This window comes from Indicator indicator, chromosome Z (assembly GCF_027791375.1).
Source record: "Indicator indicator isolate 239-I01 chromosome Z, UM_Iind_1.1, whole genome shotgun sequence".
Lineage (NCBI taxonomy): Eukaryota > Metazoa > Chordata > Aves > Piciformes > Indicatoridae > Indicator > Indicator indicator.
This window is the reverse complement of record NC_072053.1, coordinates 74,877,723-74,895,804: the sequence shown is the minus strand read 5'-3', so window position 1 is coordinate 74,895,804 and position 18,082 is coordinate 74,877,723. Positions and strand designations below refer to the sequence as shown.

Sequence of the window (18,082 nt, the reverse complement as noted above, 5' to 3'; positions counted from 1 at the left end):
GCAGAAGGCTAGCAGAACTCCCAGGAATAATTCTATAGGGTGTAGGCTGTTGCTGCTTCCTGGCACAGTGTGGCTGTGCCCTGAAATAGCCATGGTTTCTGCAAGGTTTCTGTTCATTTGTTTTAATTTGTGTCTGGCTAAGAGGTGATGTGTGTGCTTCTTTGAATATGTAGTTGTCTGCGTGTCTGTCTGTAAATGTACGGAGACACATCTGTGGTGTAAATCAAAAATAACATCTTTGGTTAATTTAATAGCAGACTGATTTTATCCTTCATGAAACACATTACATTTAGAGCACACTGTTCTTTTGATTTTAAAGCTTTAATAAGCTTGTGATTTTAGTCCTTCCAGCATTTGCCTTATCATTCCCAAGAGATATACACTTTTGTTCAAAGATTTAATTTCTTGTGGGACTGGAAAATTTGCATGGTTTGAACTCCTGTTTTTATTAGGAACTAAAAATAAGTTCACATTAAGGCATTGATGGTAAATAAAGTGTATACTGTAAAACTGACACTTCTAAATCAGAAAGACTGACATCTGGATAAACCACTGATGGATTGCCTGAAATCAACTGTCTAAGGCAGTAATTAGAAATTCAGTGGGGACAACCAAACATTCAGAAGCAGAGGCAGCTCGTTCTCAATCTTCACATAATATTTGTTTAGTCTGTTCCTAAGGTTTGGGTTTTTTTACCTTGCAGTCAAAAGCTCTTCGAGAAAAATGGCTGCTACAGGGAATTCCTGCTGGCTCTGCAGAAGAGGAAGAAGCCAGAAGGAGGCAGTCAGAAGAGGATGAACTGAAGGTGAAAAAGTTGGAAGAAAACATACACAGGTAAGGACAGTTTCCCTTCTCTTTGCCTAGGAGTAGTCAGTCCCAGTAAGGCTAGAGACTGTCCTCAACCAGGGCCCCAACTATGGCAGCAGCCAACAGGAACTTCCCAAGGAAGAGTACGGATACATATGCAGCCCAACATGCCTAAAATTTAGCTCTCAGATATCCATGGTTTGGAAGGTGGAGCCAAACATGTATCTTTGTGTTTAATGGATTTTGATGGATTTCTGTTACAAGGCAGCTAGAGGGCTGAATTCCTGGTTCAGATGACGTGATAACACTCAAGAGATTCTCCATTGCTTTACACCTCCTACAGCCAAAAGGAGTTCAAAGAGGATGGCATTCCATGGCACTTGCATTTCACTGGTGCAAATGACTTTTCCAAATGCAACAGCAGATCCACCAGCAGATCAAATATCTACTGCTTTCAAAAGCAAAGTTTGGGCATTAGAATTATTTCCTATTATCAATTTCCCATTGCACTGTGTCCCTGAATTGCCATTTGTGTCATGTGTGTTGTGTCCCCCTCCTTTTTTTTTTTTATTTTCCTTTGTTTTGCTATAAACATCAGGCTCTAAAGCTGGTAAGGAAAATACTCTTATCCCTCACAGGACAAAGTTCAAAGTTGCTGCTTCTGCTGTTTCTACTACATAAATTTAGATGTTTATCAGCTGGCAAAAAATTGGCAGTGTTGGTCAAATTTGGCACCACAACTTTTACAAAGGTGTCAGCTGAGACATATAAGTGACAGAAAACAAAACAAAACAAAAAAATAGTACCAATAGTCCAAGTGTTATGTCCTTGCATCTCAATTTGCCTTAAAATGGGTTTCTTGTGAAATTTCTTGGAGAAATCACTGAAAATGTTTCTTTAAGGATATATACAAGCAGACTTACTCCAAGCTTGGATGACACTAAATGGCTTCTGATGGAAGCAAATTAATCAACATGATTGTAAGCATGACAAACTACTGGTTTCAGACTTGTGGTTCTTTTTAATATAAACTCACCTGAGAATGTGTATTCTTCTCTACATCTGTGGGAACATCAAGAAAAAAAAAACTTTTTATTTCAGATTTCATATATTACCTGGTAGTTTCCTCCATAAGTTAATGCAGTAGATGGAAAGAATCTATGGCTTGAACTTTGGAAATATGTTCTGTAATACTTACCTCATCTAATGCTGAGTGCTGCAAGGTGTTAAATTCTCTGACACCATTCAGCTTAGTTTCAGCTACATGATTACCACCACTGAAGGCAAGGAAGCCTGCTTTGCTTAATTAGTCCAAAATGTAGGATGAAAGTCTGTAAAACCTTTGACCCCATGGTTTGGGGTTTCTTTCTTCCTTATCTACATCCATGAAACAAAATATTTGAGTATTTGGAAGTAATGGAGCTCTGTTCTGCTGTAGCCACCTATCTCTCAAATCTGGTCAACTGCTTTCTCCTGAGTTTGACAGCTTCACTAGCATGATTAACTTCCCTCTTATCTTTCTAAAGGAACTCCAAAGACAGTAAAAAAGTATTTTAAGTTAAATGAGAAAAATATTGCACCTGAACTGTAGACATAAGACCATAGAGGTTTAATTAGTCTAATTACAGTTTACATCCATGAAAATATGACACATCCAGAGTCCATCAAGGCCAAGTGAGAAATTAGTTATCAGGCTGTAGAAGGGGTAAGAAGAAGAAAGATGTCAAGCACATTTTGTGGAGGAGTGAAGTAGAATGGGCTGAAAGGACTTTCTTGCTGCCTGTGCACCACATTTCCCCTCTGCATTCCCAGGAGAGAATCAGACAGGTGGATTACAGGGATACCATTCATATGTTCATGTGTGCCTTTGGAAATGCACTGTGGACTATCCAGTGGCACTGCTATAAAAGAGTCCAAAGCCACTCAATAAGGATGACAGAGGACAGACTGATCTGGTTCACCAGCAGGATAGAAAGCAACTGAAGGACCAGACGTAGAGTTGATGCCAGGGGACTGTATGTGACTACTGTGCCATTGCAAGTTCATTAAGTTCACACTACAGTGTGTGTGGAAGCACAGAGCAGCTGCAGTATCAAAACATCTATGACAGTCTCGTGGCACACAACCACAACCACAGTCTTGCAGTTTTTCCTTACTGGAAAATAGGCAAAGTCTTTGACATATGCTCGAGGAACAGAGTGAAGCTTACTCATGAAGGCCAGAGCCCAGCCACTGTTAGCAGCCAGCACCCATGCCCCCACTGATGTTGTCATTCCCTCTCTCTTGCAGCAGAGAATCCCATTGTCACTGCAGAGACCACCACTTCTTCTCCTCATGCTAAAGTGCTCAGAAAAGCCCCTTTCTCACACCTCTGGTATACTACAAGAACACCAGAGAAATATCCATCTTTGTTTGCAGGTCTGACAAACTGAGCAAACTGGGACACTCTGAACAGAAAACTAAAGGAGACAGTGTTTTAGACCAGACTAATGTTCACAGATGAGGATGTGTGCTCATGTAGGTCTACATGGTCCAGAGGAGGCAAGTGTGTACCTTAGAGGAAAAGCAGGTCTAGCTATGAGTTTGTTGGTGGTCTTGAAGTCCTTGCAGATTATACAATGCTTCAGCTGAGTATTTGTGATGGTTTTGGGGGGGGGGGGGGGAATTTTAGCTCACACTGGGGGGGGGAATTTCAGCTCCCACAGACACAGTATTGCTTTTCTAATCCATTTTTCAGTGACTTTCCTACTAAAATCAGATGTTTTGCACAATGTACACATGCTTGTAGTGTTTATTCTTAAACTAGTATAAGCAGTCCTCCTTTCTATGGAAGGCATTTAATTTCATCTGGGGCAGCAAAAATTCATCAGTGTACAGACTACTGTTTACTTATAAGACTTCCCTGTTACCATGACACAAGAAATCACATACTGCAGCTTTTAGCTTGCAAGGATGTGTGCATAGGAGCAAACTTAGACATGAGTAAGTGTAATGATTTAACGAGCTCCCTCATCTGCAAAAGCATTTGGAAGAAGGATGCCTTTATTACTCAGAATTTCTATATACTTCATGCCAAGCAATTGAAAAAAAAAAGATATCTGCATCACAAAACCAGAAATAAAGGAGAACAAAGAATGCAGAACAAATAATTAAATACTATCATTTTGCTGGTAATTACTAACAAGAGCACACAGAAGTATAAGATGCACCAAGGAGTGCAAGATTAAGTCAAGATGCAGGCATATGAATCACGTCACATGGATTACAGACAGAATGGGCATTAGATAGTTGGGATTAGTTTAATATGCTTACAGATTTTGAAACACATGAGCACTAGAAACAGTCTTCATATCCAAAAATATCCAAAAATAATCAGTCTTGAAGCAAGTTTGATCCTGGGCTCCTGGCATTCCTGAATACCTAACCTTAGTCTTCAGAACAAGATTAATGCTGTCCCAGGTAAAAATCCTGGTATTGTGTTCTGCATTTCTTTTTAAAAAATGGTTGGTCTAGTGGACTTAACAAAAAGGTAAAACCTCTTATTCGAAATCCATTCAGTCTTTAGTGGGATGGAAATCTGTCAGTAGTGGGAAGGATGGAAAGATGTTGCTGTACTATTAAAAGTTTGAAACCCAGCTGCAAGACTGGTGGTACAATTGTACCAAAGGCAGAGCTGGTCATGGATTTAGGATATCTCAGAACAAACTGTCCTATTAGGCATAGAGAAGCTTGAAAGCTAGTCTATTTTTTTTCATGGTCTCCTAAAGATGTCATTGTTAGAGGAAAGCAGCAATTTCTGAGTTTCCTTCCCATTGTGAGGCAGTGAGAAAGTGATCTGTTTTCTGCAGCTACCATAGATTTGATATAAATAATACCAAAGGAGTAAAAAATTAATGAATAAGCATTTATCTTCTCTTAACTTATTCTCCAAATCACAGACCCAAAACGTACTGTTTGGGACAGCACTGGTACACAGATCATCAAGCCAAACCATCGGCCAAGTCTGGTGCTAAACCATGTCCCTCAGCATCACATCTCTGCAGCTTTTAAGCACCTCCAGGGATGGGGATTCAGCCACCTCTTTGGGGAGTCTGTTCCCATGTTTGAGAACCCTTTTAGTGTAAAGTTCTTCTAACAGCAAAACAGAACATCTCCTGGTGCAACCTGAGGCCATTTCCTCTTGTCCTGTCACTTGTTCCTTGTCAGAAGAGGTTGTCCACCCACCTGGCTCCAGCCTACTTTCACAGAGTTGTGGAATGCCAGAAGGTCTACCCTCAACCTCCTTTTCTCCAGGCTGAAAGATTGCAGTCCTCTCAGCTGCTCTTCAGATGCCCAATGAGCTTCCACAGACGTGTTTCTGATAATGTGTTGTAGGTGAAACAAGTGCTGGAATGTGTTGCATGCCTCCTGTGGTTATTTTTACCATATGATGGTCTGTTATTTTGCAGCAGTGAATGGAAAGTTGGCATTCAACATCTAGGTATTAACAGACAGCATTCACTGAGCAGAACAGCCCACCCAAAGCCTGCTGTTCCTTCACAGCATTTGAAAGTCTCCTAAACTTACTTTGTTTTACTAGATTACATTGTAGTGCATGCTGGCAGCCTGTGTTTACTACAAAGGGTAAAGAGTTTTCATTGCTCTGGAGGTTTCATGTAGTATGCCAACATGAAATACTCTGTGACAACATATCTCCCTAACTGATGATAGACACTGGCATGAGATACCAGGACGGGACTTCCTGTGCCCTGGAACAAAGAAACCCACATACTAAATCCTCAGGATTGTGGCATGTCCCTTTGATAATCAACACCACATCTGTTCACATTGGTTGAGGGGGTGCCCATCATCTGCAAGGACAGCACAGGAAGTTCCACCTCAACATGAGGAAGAACTTCTTTACTGTAAAAGTCACAGAGCACTGGAACAGGCTCCCCAGAGAGGTTGTGGAGTCTCCTTCTTGGAGACTTTCAAGACCCATCTGGATGTCTTCCTGTGTGACCTGCACTAATTCTATGATCTTGCTCTGGCAGGGGGTGTTGGACTGGAAGATCTCCAGAGGTCCTTTCCAACCCCTAACATCCTGTAATCCTGTGACAGACAAATTCTTGCTCTAAGCAGAGGAGCCTTTTTTGGACATGTGGACCAGGCTTGAAGCAGTGTATGCTGAATCTGCAAAAAGTATATACAAGAGACAGTTATGGCATGCTGGCAGTGTGACAGCTCTTGGGGGGTGAAGCAATGCAAGACAGTGGACAAGGTGTATCTACATCCCCTGGCCTTTACTCAGAGCTATTTAGCTGTCAGCACATCCAGCTCTTGCAAAAGGCCTTTGGGGTTGTGGAGTACTTCATCCTCTTACATGCTGATGGTAGCCGTAGATGTGACACCTTTAGGAAAAAGTTTTTCCATGGTGGTTCAGCATGGAGAGTAGAGCTCCAATGTTAACTGTGCCTTGATTCATAGGTCATGAGCTCTTTCCTGGGACAAGCATGTCTTTGCTGTTTGTTGTCTCACTGATGTGGGCAGGTGATAAATATATGCAAAACCCCACTCCCTCACAGCAGCTCCTACCTCAGAGTGCTGCTATTTTTCTATACTCACAAAACCTAGGAAAGTATTTTACAGACATGTTGAACTAAGAGATGCCTGTGAGATGGACTGAAGTGCAAGCACATCTTCTATCCAAGGAAAGCACTTAAACTGATAGACCAAAAAGAGATGCTTAAATGTAAGCTTACACAAGAGATGTAGGAAGCTTACACCAGTGATGGAGGAAGAGAGACAACACCACCTCTCTCAAGCAAAAGATACCTTGGTTGCTTCAGGCTTTCTGTTGTTCTACCGTGCTCAACCTATGTCTTCTTACTAGGTATTAGACAGAAATCCTAATCTAGGCAGAAGAAGATCAAAAATGGAGTAAACCTCCTCCAAAGCTGGTATAGTTTTCCTCTTCTTCCATTACTGCAATTGAATCTTTCCAAGTAAATGCCTAGATGAGAGTATTGTCAGAAAGGCTAGGCTAGGCCCTGAAAGAAAAAAAATCACCCTGCTAATTTGATATGCAGAAAATAAAATCTTCCTGTATACTATCATATAAACAGGGTGCTTCATATATCACTGATGTTAGATGGGGCCTATACTAAGTTTCTTTCTCATTGTATAGTCCAACATATATCGCTTGTGGTTCAGCTGAGCTTGTCATGTCTATTGCACCTTTAGCATTTTTTCTCCTCCCAGTGTTCTTTCTTTAATTTCTTTCTGATGCCAAGGTTTATTTCCTGCATCTTCTTCCCAGGATAAAAACTTAGTATGTCTCAGGCTGCGAACTCTGGCTATGATTCAGTCCCTCTTGGGACTGTCACTAATATCTTTGCATGACAGGGGGAAGGAGCACTTAAGACAGATGTGAGTGCACTCCTTCAAAAGAACAACCATCTGACGTCAGAACCAGCTGCTCAGACCACCCCTAGAGCAGATAGTGCAAGCCAGGACCAGAGATGCCATAAACCTCTTCTTATCAAGGTCTCATCCACATCACTTCAGTCTTTGCCTCCAGAGATATGAATGGTTGCTGAGCCATATGCTAATGCAGAGAACAGTGTGCCTTCCAAGTGCATGGCCCACATAAGCATGAGTATTTTGCAGCTTCCACATTGATGGCAGCTGGAGAACATGATGAGGAATATTGTTTATTCATAATTTTTGGTTTTCACCTAGAATGCTAAATGCTAGATACCTAGAACACCTGTCTGCCTCTGCATGCTGCTCATATGACTGGTTGCATAGGGTGAACAATCTAAGAGTGAAATACCAAAAAGCTCTCCTCATAGCCAGGCAATCTCTCCAAGTTCTTATAAGGGAAGATCGAGCTTTCTGAAGAGGAGCTGCTGTTTGTCCTCAAGCTCAGCTAAGATTGATCCATATCTGATCTCATCTACTGAAGCTCCGCAGATTTCAGTTTTGGCAACCCCTAGGGATTGCAGTTTCCAAAACAACATATCTTTCACCTCGCATAAAGCATTTGCTGGGGTTCAATTCATATGTGATGCATTTCTTAGGAAAAAAGAGGCCAAAGCAAAACCAGGCAAAAAGCCTCAACAACAGGAAATCTCAGATTTCCAAAGGAACCCACTCTGTGATGTGATTAAAGGCGTGCAGACTTTGATCACTTCAGGGATCTGCTGGCCAAAGTATCGTGGGACAAAGCCCTAGAGGGAAGAGGGGCCCAGGACAGCTGGTCAGTATTCAAGGATCACCTCCTCTGTGTCCAGCAGCAATGTATACCAACAAAGAGGAAAGCAGGGAAGAATGCTAGGAGGCCTGTCTGGATGAGCAAGGAGCTGCTGGACACTCTATCACTTAAAAGGAAACTCTACAAGGAGTGTAGGAAAGGACAGCTGGAATGGGGGGGATATAAGGAAGATGCCCGAGCAGAAAGACATCTGGTTAGGAAAGCCAAAGAACAGTTTGAATTGAATCTAGCCAGGGAGGTTAAAGGGAACACTAAGAATTTCTACAGGTATATTAATGGTAAAAAGTGAATAGTGGCCTTCTATGAACAAGTGACAACATTAATAGCTGAGGGGAGAGCAACTGATGTCATTTACCTGGACCTGAGCAAAGCCTTCGACACTGTCCCACACCACATCCTGGTCTCCAAACTGGTGACACATGGGTTTGATGGGGGAACCATGAGATGGATAAAGAACTGGCTTGGTGGCCGCACCCAAAGAGTGGCTGTCAATGGCTCCATGTCCCAGTGGAGGCCAGTGACAAGCAGAGTGCCTCAGGGGTCAGTCCTGGGACCAGTCTTGTTCAATATCTTTGTCGGTGCCAAGGACAGTGGCATTGAGTGCACCCTCAGCAAGTTTGCTGATAACACCAAGCTGTGTGGTGCATCAGACACGCTGGAGGGAAGGGATGGCATCCAGAGGGACCTCAACAGGCTGGAGAGGTGGGCACAAGCCAACCTCATGAGGTTCGACAAGACCAGAGTTCAACAAGTGCAGGGTCCTGCATCTGGGTCGAGGCAATCCCAAGCACAAATCCAGACTGGGCAGTGACTGGCTGGAAAGCAGCCCTGAGGAGAGGGACTTAGGGTGCTGGTGGACAAGAAGCTCAGCATGAGCTGTCAGTGTGCACTTGCAGCCCAGAAAGCCAACCAGACCCTGGGCTGCATCAAGAGAAGTGTGGCCAGCAGGTCAAGTGAGGTGATTCTCCCCCTCTACTCCACTCTGGTGAGACCCCATCTGGAGTACTGCATCCAGTTCTGGAGCCTCTATTACAAGAGGGATATGGACATGCTGGAACATGTCCAGGGAAGGGCCACAAGGATGATCAGAGGGCTGGAGCACCTCTCCTATGAGGACCGACTGAAAGAGTTAGGGCTGTTCAGTCTGGAGAAGAGAAGGCTCTGAGGTGACCTTATTGTGGCCTTCCAGTATCTGAAGGGGGCCTACAAGAAAGCTGGGGAGGGATTTTTTAGGATATCAGGTAGTGATAGGACTAGGGGGAAAAAGCTGGAAGTGGGGAGATTCAGACTGGATGTACGGAAGAAGTTCTTTACCATGAGAGTGGTGAGAGCCTGGAATGGGTTGTCCAGGGAGGTGGTTGAGGCCCCATCCCTGGAGGTGTTTAAGGGCAGGCTGGATGAGGCTCTGGCCAGCCTGATCTAGTGTGAGGTGTCCCTGGTCATGGCAGGGGGGTTGGAACTAGATGATCCTTGTGTTCCCTTCCAACTCTGACTGATTCTATGATTCTATTAATTCCTCAAGACCTGCAGGATGATCTCAGAAGTGCAGTGAGTTAAGAGTTGCTGGGTTTTTGCATACAGGATAAGATATTCAAGTGTTGCACTTGAAAAAAAAAAAAATAACCCCCCCCACCCTGCTTAAAAATAGTAACACAGCTTACTACCTCAGTTCTGAAACATGATCCATTAAAACTTGACCCATACTTAAAGAGGCAGAATGACATGCCAGGGTTTTAGCAGTTGCCGAAATGCCTCAGGATGTTCCACAGATCCTAGGCATTGCTATGAATTTTATGAAGTGGGCAAAAGGCTTAACTGTTCAATTTGAGCACAGACTCCTTCCACTGTAATTGTGTCTGCACTCCTCAGATATGTGCACCAGATATAGACCCTGATAAAGACACTTATTTGCCTAATTTGGGGACAAGATATAGAAGAAATTCCAAAGCCCTGTCTCTATGTGTCAAGGAATTTCCACCTCAAGTGCTTCTGACACTTCATCCATGTCAGTATGCTATAGATTAAGAGACATACTCCTCAAGAAAGAAGAGATACATATTCAGCCCTGGACAGGAGCAAGTTTTCATGGACACCTTTAATTTTAGGCAAGCTAACAAGTTATAAAGCATCATCACTTTCTAAATGGATTAAAAGACTTAATACAGTAGAGGCTATAGCCTCTTGTGAAAGGAGCAGGAAGGAAAATGCAATTTCAGTCACTTCAGCCTTTCACTAAAATGGGCATTCTGTGCAAGGCTGGGTTTCTGTTTCCATACCAGACGAGACTAAGTGATAGATTATCAAGTGTTAAACTTCAGATCCTCCTTGGCTTTAAAATTTCAAAGCGAATAAACTCAGATGAGTTTCCATGCAATGCTGCTTGCAAGATGGGGAATTCTCTTCATAAAGCATCTATTTATATGTGTTGAATCACCACAATTCCCCTGTATGCAAAGCAATCTAAGATCTTCACACTTCTTTTAAGCCTGGTAGAACTGACAGGGGGATTCCTGAAGCGATAAATTGTGGGACAGCATGAAGAGTAGGAATTGTTGACATCCTTACATCTGAATTAAATCTTAATCATGCACCAAATGTGATTGTTGCTTGGAGTAAAACATAAAGGACCAGTCTCCGTTTCTTTCTTTGTTGTGCTTATCTTTGCTGCAGTTGGCTGACTGGTTGGCTTTCCATGTTCACTGGCCATACCATAGGTCAGTCCTGGTGAAACAGCTCCTTCCACACAGTCGGTCCTTACAGTTCTTGGTGGAGAGATAAAATGAAATTGTCAAAATACTATAACAAAAATAGATATTTGTGTGGAGGCAACATACAGAATTTTGAAAGAGGTGACAAATCCGGAGCATATTTATGAGTAGAAGGCATTGAGTCTGGGCTGATTTATTTTGTTGATGCTTTACAGTGATTATTTACTCTGTCTTCACCTTAAATCGGAGGACTTTCTTTCAAACCTCTCCGTATGTGCTTTTCCTGGCAATGCCAGAACATGCACTGTACACATTTGCTCACATGCCCATGCTCACAGAGCCAAAGAAGGTACTGCTGTGGTTCTGGTCCTCATTAGCTCCCTTCTGCCAAAGGCTCAGGTTCATTCCGTATAGCTGCAGGAGTATAAATAAGCCACCTACACTTAGAGCGTCCTCTCTCCTTTAGTCCCATATACAGTCAGTGAGGAAAGAGCATCAGCTGTGCAGCCTGTGTAAGTCCACTTCTCTCTCTTGAGCATAGGTGTCTGTTGAGTTAAGTGCTTCAAGTGCAATGGGTGTAATTTAAGCCTTAAATGTTACTTCCTGCACAGGCACTCTCCACTGGGCCTCTGGGCACTGCTGAGATGCAAATCGTCATTAATGACCATCAATTATGTAGCTGAAGCATCATGTATTTGTTACCCCAGGACCTGCTCTGTCACACTTGCTAGTCGTCAGCACTTAACACGTACCTCTGCAGAGCTGGGCTAGCTCTGAGTAAGCAGAGGTACAGTAAGAGGAGGAGCAAGGTGCAGAGTCTGGAGCCACCCAGTGGGCACTGCAAGTCTTAGCCTCTTTCTTAAGAAATCTGCAGTCTGAAAAGCACGTCGGCTTTCCTGGAGGGTCTTTAAATTGCTGCAGTAAGTGAATTCGAAGGCAATAAATAATGCAGATCCCAGCGGTGGTCCACAGAAGATGAAGAAAGGCAGGCTATGCAATCGGGAATCCTGATTGATAAGAAAGGGACAGCTGTGACAGATTTTATTGAGAAGTTTTGGTTGAAGAGAAAAAAAAAAAGAAAAATCCCAGTGAAGTGCATTCAGGAACAGAGAACACTCTGCTGGCACAGATATCGTAGTCTTACTATAGAAAAGCAAATGAATAATGGGGAACCTCAGTATGATGGAAAAATGCTTGTGGACATCCAGGAGTACCACACATGAATTGTATGGTCAAATCCACAATGAAGGACTGTTGGGGAGCTTGCTTGTCAGGAACTTGTCAGGGAGAACCCACGGCGAGGGTGGCAAGGGAAGACCCGCACAATCAATATGATTGATAAGCAAGTCTCAACTTTATTGTTCAAAAGCACAGCTTATATAGCATCTTTGGCCAAATATGCACAGGTGGCATAATTCTATTGGTACATCTTAATTGAATATACACAAGTGTCATCATTTAATTGGTTTAAGGTAAAAAGCTCGATTATAATGTCACGCCTACTTGCAATTAATTCTACGTGCAGTTCCACAAACTTCTCTCTAATTAGGTACTTGTTTTCATCCTGTTAAACACAGCTGCAAGGACAACCACAAGGCCATAGTAACCTTGGCACATCCTGTAGTTCGATAACACAGCTGCAACACATCAGCCTAAAAGCTATCTGTGAGCAGTAAGCAACAAGATGGAGTACGGCCTACACATTTTGCTCAAACAGTTGTTCCATAGATCCATGTCCCTTAGATTCGAGCCACTCTCCAACAAAGGACATTCAGAGAACTCAGATCAGCATGTTGCAAATGTAAAATATACTCATACATAGAGGCATACAAATACAGGCTTTGTAGGATTAAGTGATATATGACTCTCTGGTGTAAGACACTGAAGAATCAGGTCCCATCCAGTTTGCTGTAAGAACTCAACCTAGGAAACTGACTTGGTATGACAGATGTGTAGAGGGACAGCAAAACAGATGGGGGAGAGATAGGGAGTAGTAAAGTGAAGCTGTGAATACACATTGGTTAAAAACGTTTACTGGCATGGCATCTGCTGTCATCTGTTATTGAAGCCACAGGTGAAAAAGGACTCAGCAGGGATGCCAACAGTGCTGCCAAGTAATAGGAAAAAGAAATTGAAGATATTTAGCAGAACCAACAGCATAAAAGATGAGTTCAAGGGCAGATAAAGCAGATCTTTACCACACGTGCCTATGTAATTGACACCCAAAGATGTAGTTAGGACTACTGTTGAAAGTTTGGTCACTAGGGTCAAACAACTGGAGTGGTTTATAGCATTAAAATGTCACTAATGACTTGCAAAGAATATTTGAGGAGGAGGTACATTCCAACTTACAAGGGATTTGAGTCAGACTAGGGCAATGCCCATGCTTGTCCTTAGAAGCCCTTCAGCCAATGAAGGCTACTTGGTACAACGGAATCATAGCTAGGAGACAGTGACAAAGAGGCATATGCTGGCATATCCAGGTGGATGCTACCCATGTAAAAGAATCTGTGGACAAGGGCTTGATACAGCCTGGGTGTCAATGACATGAGGATGCTGGGGCTTGAACAGGGATCTGCTCTCTCTTCTCTGTAACTGTCAGTCTGCATCAGGACAAATTCACACCAGTATGGTACCAGCATCCTAAAAAGACAAGTTCAGAAACAACGCACCTGCTGAGGAAAAGATGCTCTGAAAAGAGGTGAAGCTGGTTCTCAATAAATGGATCAATGGTGAGATAGAAATTGCAAAAAGCTGTGAAAACATGTTGTAGCATGTAAGTGGTCTAGAAGACCTGGCAGAATAATACCATGGTCATGCTGTCTTATGCCCAGGAAAATGCATTTACTCCCTCATGTGAAAGATTGTTAAATTATATCTACTCTGAACTACAACATTTTTACTAATTCAACTATGCAAGCAAAGCTTGCCTTTGTGTATTCATTTTTTACCATCAAAAAGACACTTAAATGGAATTAGCTCTACAGGCAGAGAGATTACTGTAACCCTGTGTAACCACATCTCTACTGGAAAACATACTGAAATAAAAAGTGTTTAAAAATAATCTACCCTCCAGGCAAACACAGTACATCTACAGGATGGTCTGCAGTCAGTAGCTGGCAAGGGACAAGATCTTCGCATCCTGCGTTCCTCTAGGCAGCATATGTGGCACAGAGTGTGTCCCTGGGAATTGCCTCAAGGGGAGAAACTATGACAGGATGAAGCCCAGAATTACCCTTGGGTTAACCTCTTGCCTCTACCGCCCATTCCTTGTATGACTTAGAGCAAGGTACTTTCACAGTTCTTCCACATATTGTATTCGAGCGTTCATTTGTGTAGTTATCTTTCCCACACTTCTAGCATAATACAAGCTGAGCTCTTTGCTAGAGGAATTGCTTCTCACTGTATGAAGGGAACCTCACTGATGCTACTCAGATATCCTGAATGAATTTTCATTCCTCAGAACTCTTCCTGTTCTTCTCTTATTTTGCAGTATCAATACAGATAAGAAAGAGATGCTTATTGAGAGAAATGTTCTATGCTTCTACAGAAATTAGTAAAGAGCAGCCTTTCACTGAAAAAAAAAAAGAAAAGTGATTTGTACCACCATTGGTCTTTCTTGATAACCCTGTAAGTCTGGGTTTTGGTTGTCACACTCTTAAGTATAAAAGCAACATGACTTAAAAACACAGCATAATATTTGGGTGGTATGTGCAAGTTAGGATGGGAAAATTATACTTTAACTCACTAAGAAGCAGAAGACAGGCAAAATGGAGCAGCTCTGTAAATATTCAGCTGGTTGACTGCCCACTCTCATGGCTGCTAGTGACATTTAAGCTAAACTAGGTATCTTAGCACTGTGTTGCATAGCACTGAAACTGGTGCATACTTTTACTCAGCAGCAGGGTTACATCAAAATCAGGGAGTTGGCTTAAGGCTCACTGTCTGTGGTAATTCCCACTCATCCAGAGGTGGCTAGTGCAGGACAGGCATAAGGTGCAGCATGGTCTATCTAGCCACTCATCTGGCTAGCTTGAAGTTGCTGCAGCCTCAGCCATATCAGTGCTCGAACAGTGCAAGCTCTAGGTGTGTAGGACACATCCCTCTGTGCTGAGATCATACTTCTGGTGGTGCTGGAGACAGTTTGAGGTGCCTCAGGCATATGGAGTGACACAGCTGCATAATTAAATGGGTAGCTTTTGTTGATAATTCCTGGGGGTGTTTTATTTTTTAATTCAGCTGTCAAAATCCAGTTCCCAAATGATTCTTCATCTCTTTAATGTGCTGGTATTTTTCTTCTCCTTGCACACTGACCTCTGGGCTTGTTTCATTTATGTCTGTAACAGCTTTTTTTTAGTCATTTGTGTGAAGAAGAAAAATCTGCAGCCCACTAAATCCACAGTGCTTTTGGACAGGGTTACTGAGAATGGCAAATGTATTCCCTGGTTTTCCACACAAACAGATGAAATGTTGATTTTTTTTTTTTGTGGTTTTTCTCCTGCCGTCACTGTCTGTATGCAGTGATCTAGAAATCCTGGATATGCTGCTGGACCTCCAGGTGGGGACCATCACCCCCTGGATGCTGTGCACAGTGACCTATATTCTTTGCTGCAAAGACTTTATAGTGTAATCCAGTGAAGAAAGCAATCACTAGAGAAGGAAGTGGGGGGCAAAAGCATGGAGTAGAGCCTAAGTTCTACAAGCCTGGGTGACTTGTCATGTAAATAATTCAAGTCTATAACCAAGTGCTGGAATCAAATCATAATATAGATCTTTAACACAAAAAGAAACAGAAGCTCTGCAAACAGATACCAGAGAGAGTAGGCAATTCCAGCACAGATCCTGTCATCTTTGATGACAGCCCAGGGAAAATGCCAGAAATGATGGAGTTACAGCTGGATATGTTTAAAGGCAATTTCATCTTTAGGAAATCTGAGCTTGCCTACAGAATATTAAATGCAAAAAATGTGAATAAAACAGATATTCCCAGTAAACATGGGATACTGGTGATAGGAAAGAGTATGTGTGAGGGACTGTGCAACAATCTAGTCAAGGAAATCTCCAGAGAAAACAACTTTTGATTAAGGTCTTAGAGTGCTATTTTCCCTATATGGAAAGTTTTCTATTCAGTTTTGGGTTTATGCATACTGTTTGGTTTTTTTTAAGTATTTAGAACGTTGCAAACACAGTTTTCTTGCATTAGCCTTGTTTGGCCTTCCTTCCACTCTTTACATGTAAGGGTACTTACTAATCAGGACAATAATTTTTAATTTTTTTTTCTCTCCAAGAACCCACATACAATCAGGAAATGGGCTGGCAGCCTGGTGTGCAGTGACATGTTTTTCTTTATGTCTATGAGATAAAGGGAAAGTTATAAGAATCCAAGTAAGGTTTATTAAGACTTTCAGCTGAAGAAAAATAAAAGAACAGAAGGGAGAAATGCAAGTAGTGAGTAAGGGCAAAGATCTAAGGGGTTTCTGACTTGTCTGATGATCTCTGAGCTTTGTGACTTGGTACACCTGGAACAGGCTCAGAAAGGCAGAAGGCTCCTAAATTTAGAAAGATGTTTCAGGCAGCTGCAGCTGCAGTATGTCATTAGCAGAGATGGGCTTGTAAACTTCATATTGCTGGCAGGATCCACGCTGGGAAACCAAAGAACCCAGTTCACTCTCCAAATGCCATTCCACATGGATTGTACAGAGGCAGACATTGATCTGGTCCTGCAATACAATCAAGCCCCCTGTTCACAGGCTAATCCCAGGAGATTTAAGATATCACCCATGACCCAGGGGAAGATGGTTCAGCTCTGTTACACTGGCATTCCAGTTTTGATGCCAAAGGATTTTCAGCTAAGACAGTAAATAAATGTGAAAGGTTGTAGCAGGAGATAAGAATGGAGCTGCCACAGGTTTTGCATGTGTACTGTGTTTATATTCCAAAACATGCAAGAGGAATGCCTTATGCATTTGAGCCCTAACTCCATTGGGATCATGTTTTGGGGAGACCTATGATGTCCATGAGCAGGGTCCAGCATGAGATGTCACCATGCCAAGAATATAGTGATCCTCAGATCTGTTTTCTTTATGTGCAATAACTGCACTTTCACTTAACTGTGACCTAAAAGATTTTACCACCTGCCAATGGTTGTAACTATCCACCAAGTCACTTGTATCTTCTTATACCATGTGTGGTCAACAAAAGCTCTGTTTTAAGGTTATGTATAACACTAAGTAGTCTTCCAGGCAAGCAACAGTGGCCAACACTCCTTTCTATTATCTTTTAGACAAGTAATTTCAGGAGCAACCGCTCTACAGACAAAAAAAAAAAAAAAAAAAAAAAAAAAAAAAAAAAAAAAGCTTTGTCATTTTCTACTCTTTGCTATTTAACATCAGCTTGACTAATGAAAATCATCAATTATACTGAAGTTATGTCACAGAAAAATCATTCTGTTTTCCTGTGGAAGGTACAAGGGTTAGTATTCCATGTTCATGTAGTATCAAGTGTCAGTTAGAGTCCAGCAGTTTCTGAAAGTGGTACAAATTTTCTGGAAGGTTGGATTGAAACTTGCTTCACACCAAGGATTTTAGAACTTGCTTTTTCCTTAATTAGCTGTTTTTCCTTAGTATTGTTTGTACATAATTGCTACCCAGAGAACTTCAGTTATCAGGGATTGTTTAGTCAAAATGATACCAACTAAGGCAATGCAAAACTTTAGGTGTAACAAAGCAGCACTGCAGTGTTACCAGTAGTTTGTTAAATGTTTTCACTTCTAATTCACCGGGCATGAACAGAAAACATTATCAAACTTCAACAGATCAGACCAATGTCCACCATGTAGGAGTTATCCAAAATTACACATACACACACACAAGAGAACTTGTCTCACTCTCATCTCTTTTCCTAGCAGAAAATACAGGCTTGAAATATCACTTGAAAGCCAAAAAGACCTGATTGGTACAGTGGGAAAAAAAAACAAACAAACAAACAAAAAGAAACCAAACAAACAAAAAAAAAAAACCCCAAAACTTAATAACTAACTTTAAACTCAAAAGTTACCTTCCCTTTATTCATGCCTCAAATTTTCACTCTCTTAGGACTGGGAATGTAATAACTGAGAAATGCTTTGATGTCTGCAAGCAATAAGCAACATACTTGAGAACTTCATCTTGATGTCTTGGCTCCTGGTGCCCAACAGGGATTCCAAGACCAAACAAATGCTTTGCCTGCAGTGCGGGTTGCTACACACCACTTTTTTGAAGACTACTGTTGTTGGCAGTCATTTCACTCCTTGAGCATTTCAAAGAAGAAAGGA

The 18,082-nt window shown here is 42.0% G+C and overlaps 1 protein-coding gene across 1 annotated transcript in view; it reads left to right on the top strand.

Annotated features, from left to right (window-relative positions):
• Window positions 1-18,082, top strand: part of PALM2AKAP2 (PALM2 and AKAP2 fusion) — a 232,959-nt gene that overhangs the window by 16,366 nt on the left and 198,511 nt on the right. The window contains exon 4 of the mRNA XM_054397627.1: window positions 704-834. Within this exon, the coding sequence (XP_054253602.1) occupies window positions 704-834 (131 nt within the window). The remainder of the gene's footprint in view (window positions 1-703; window positions 835-18,082) is intronic.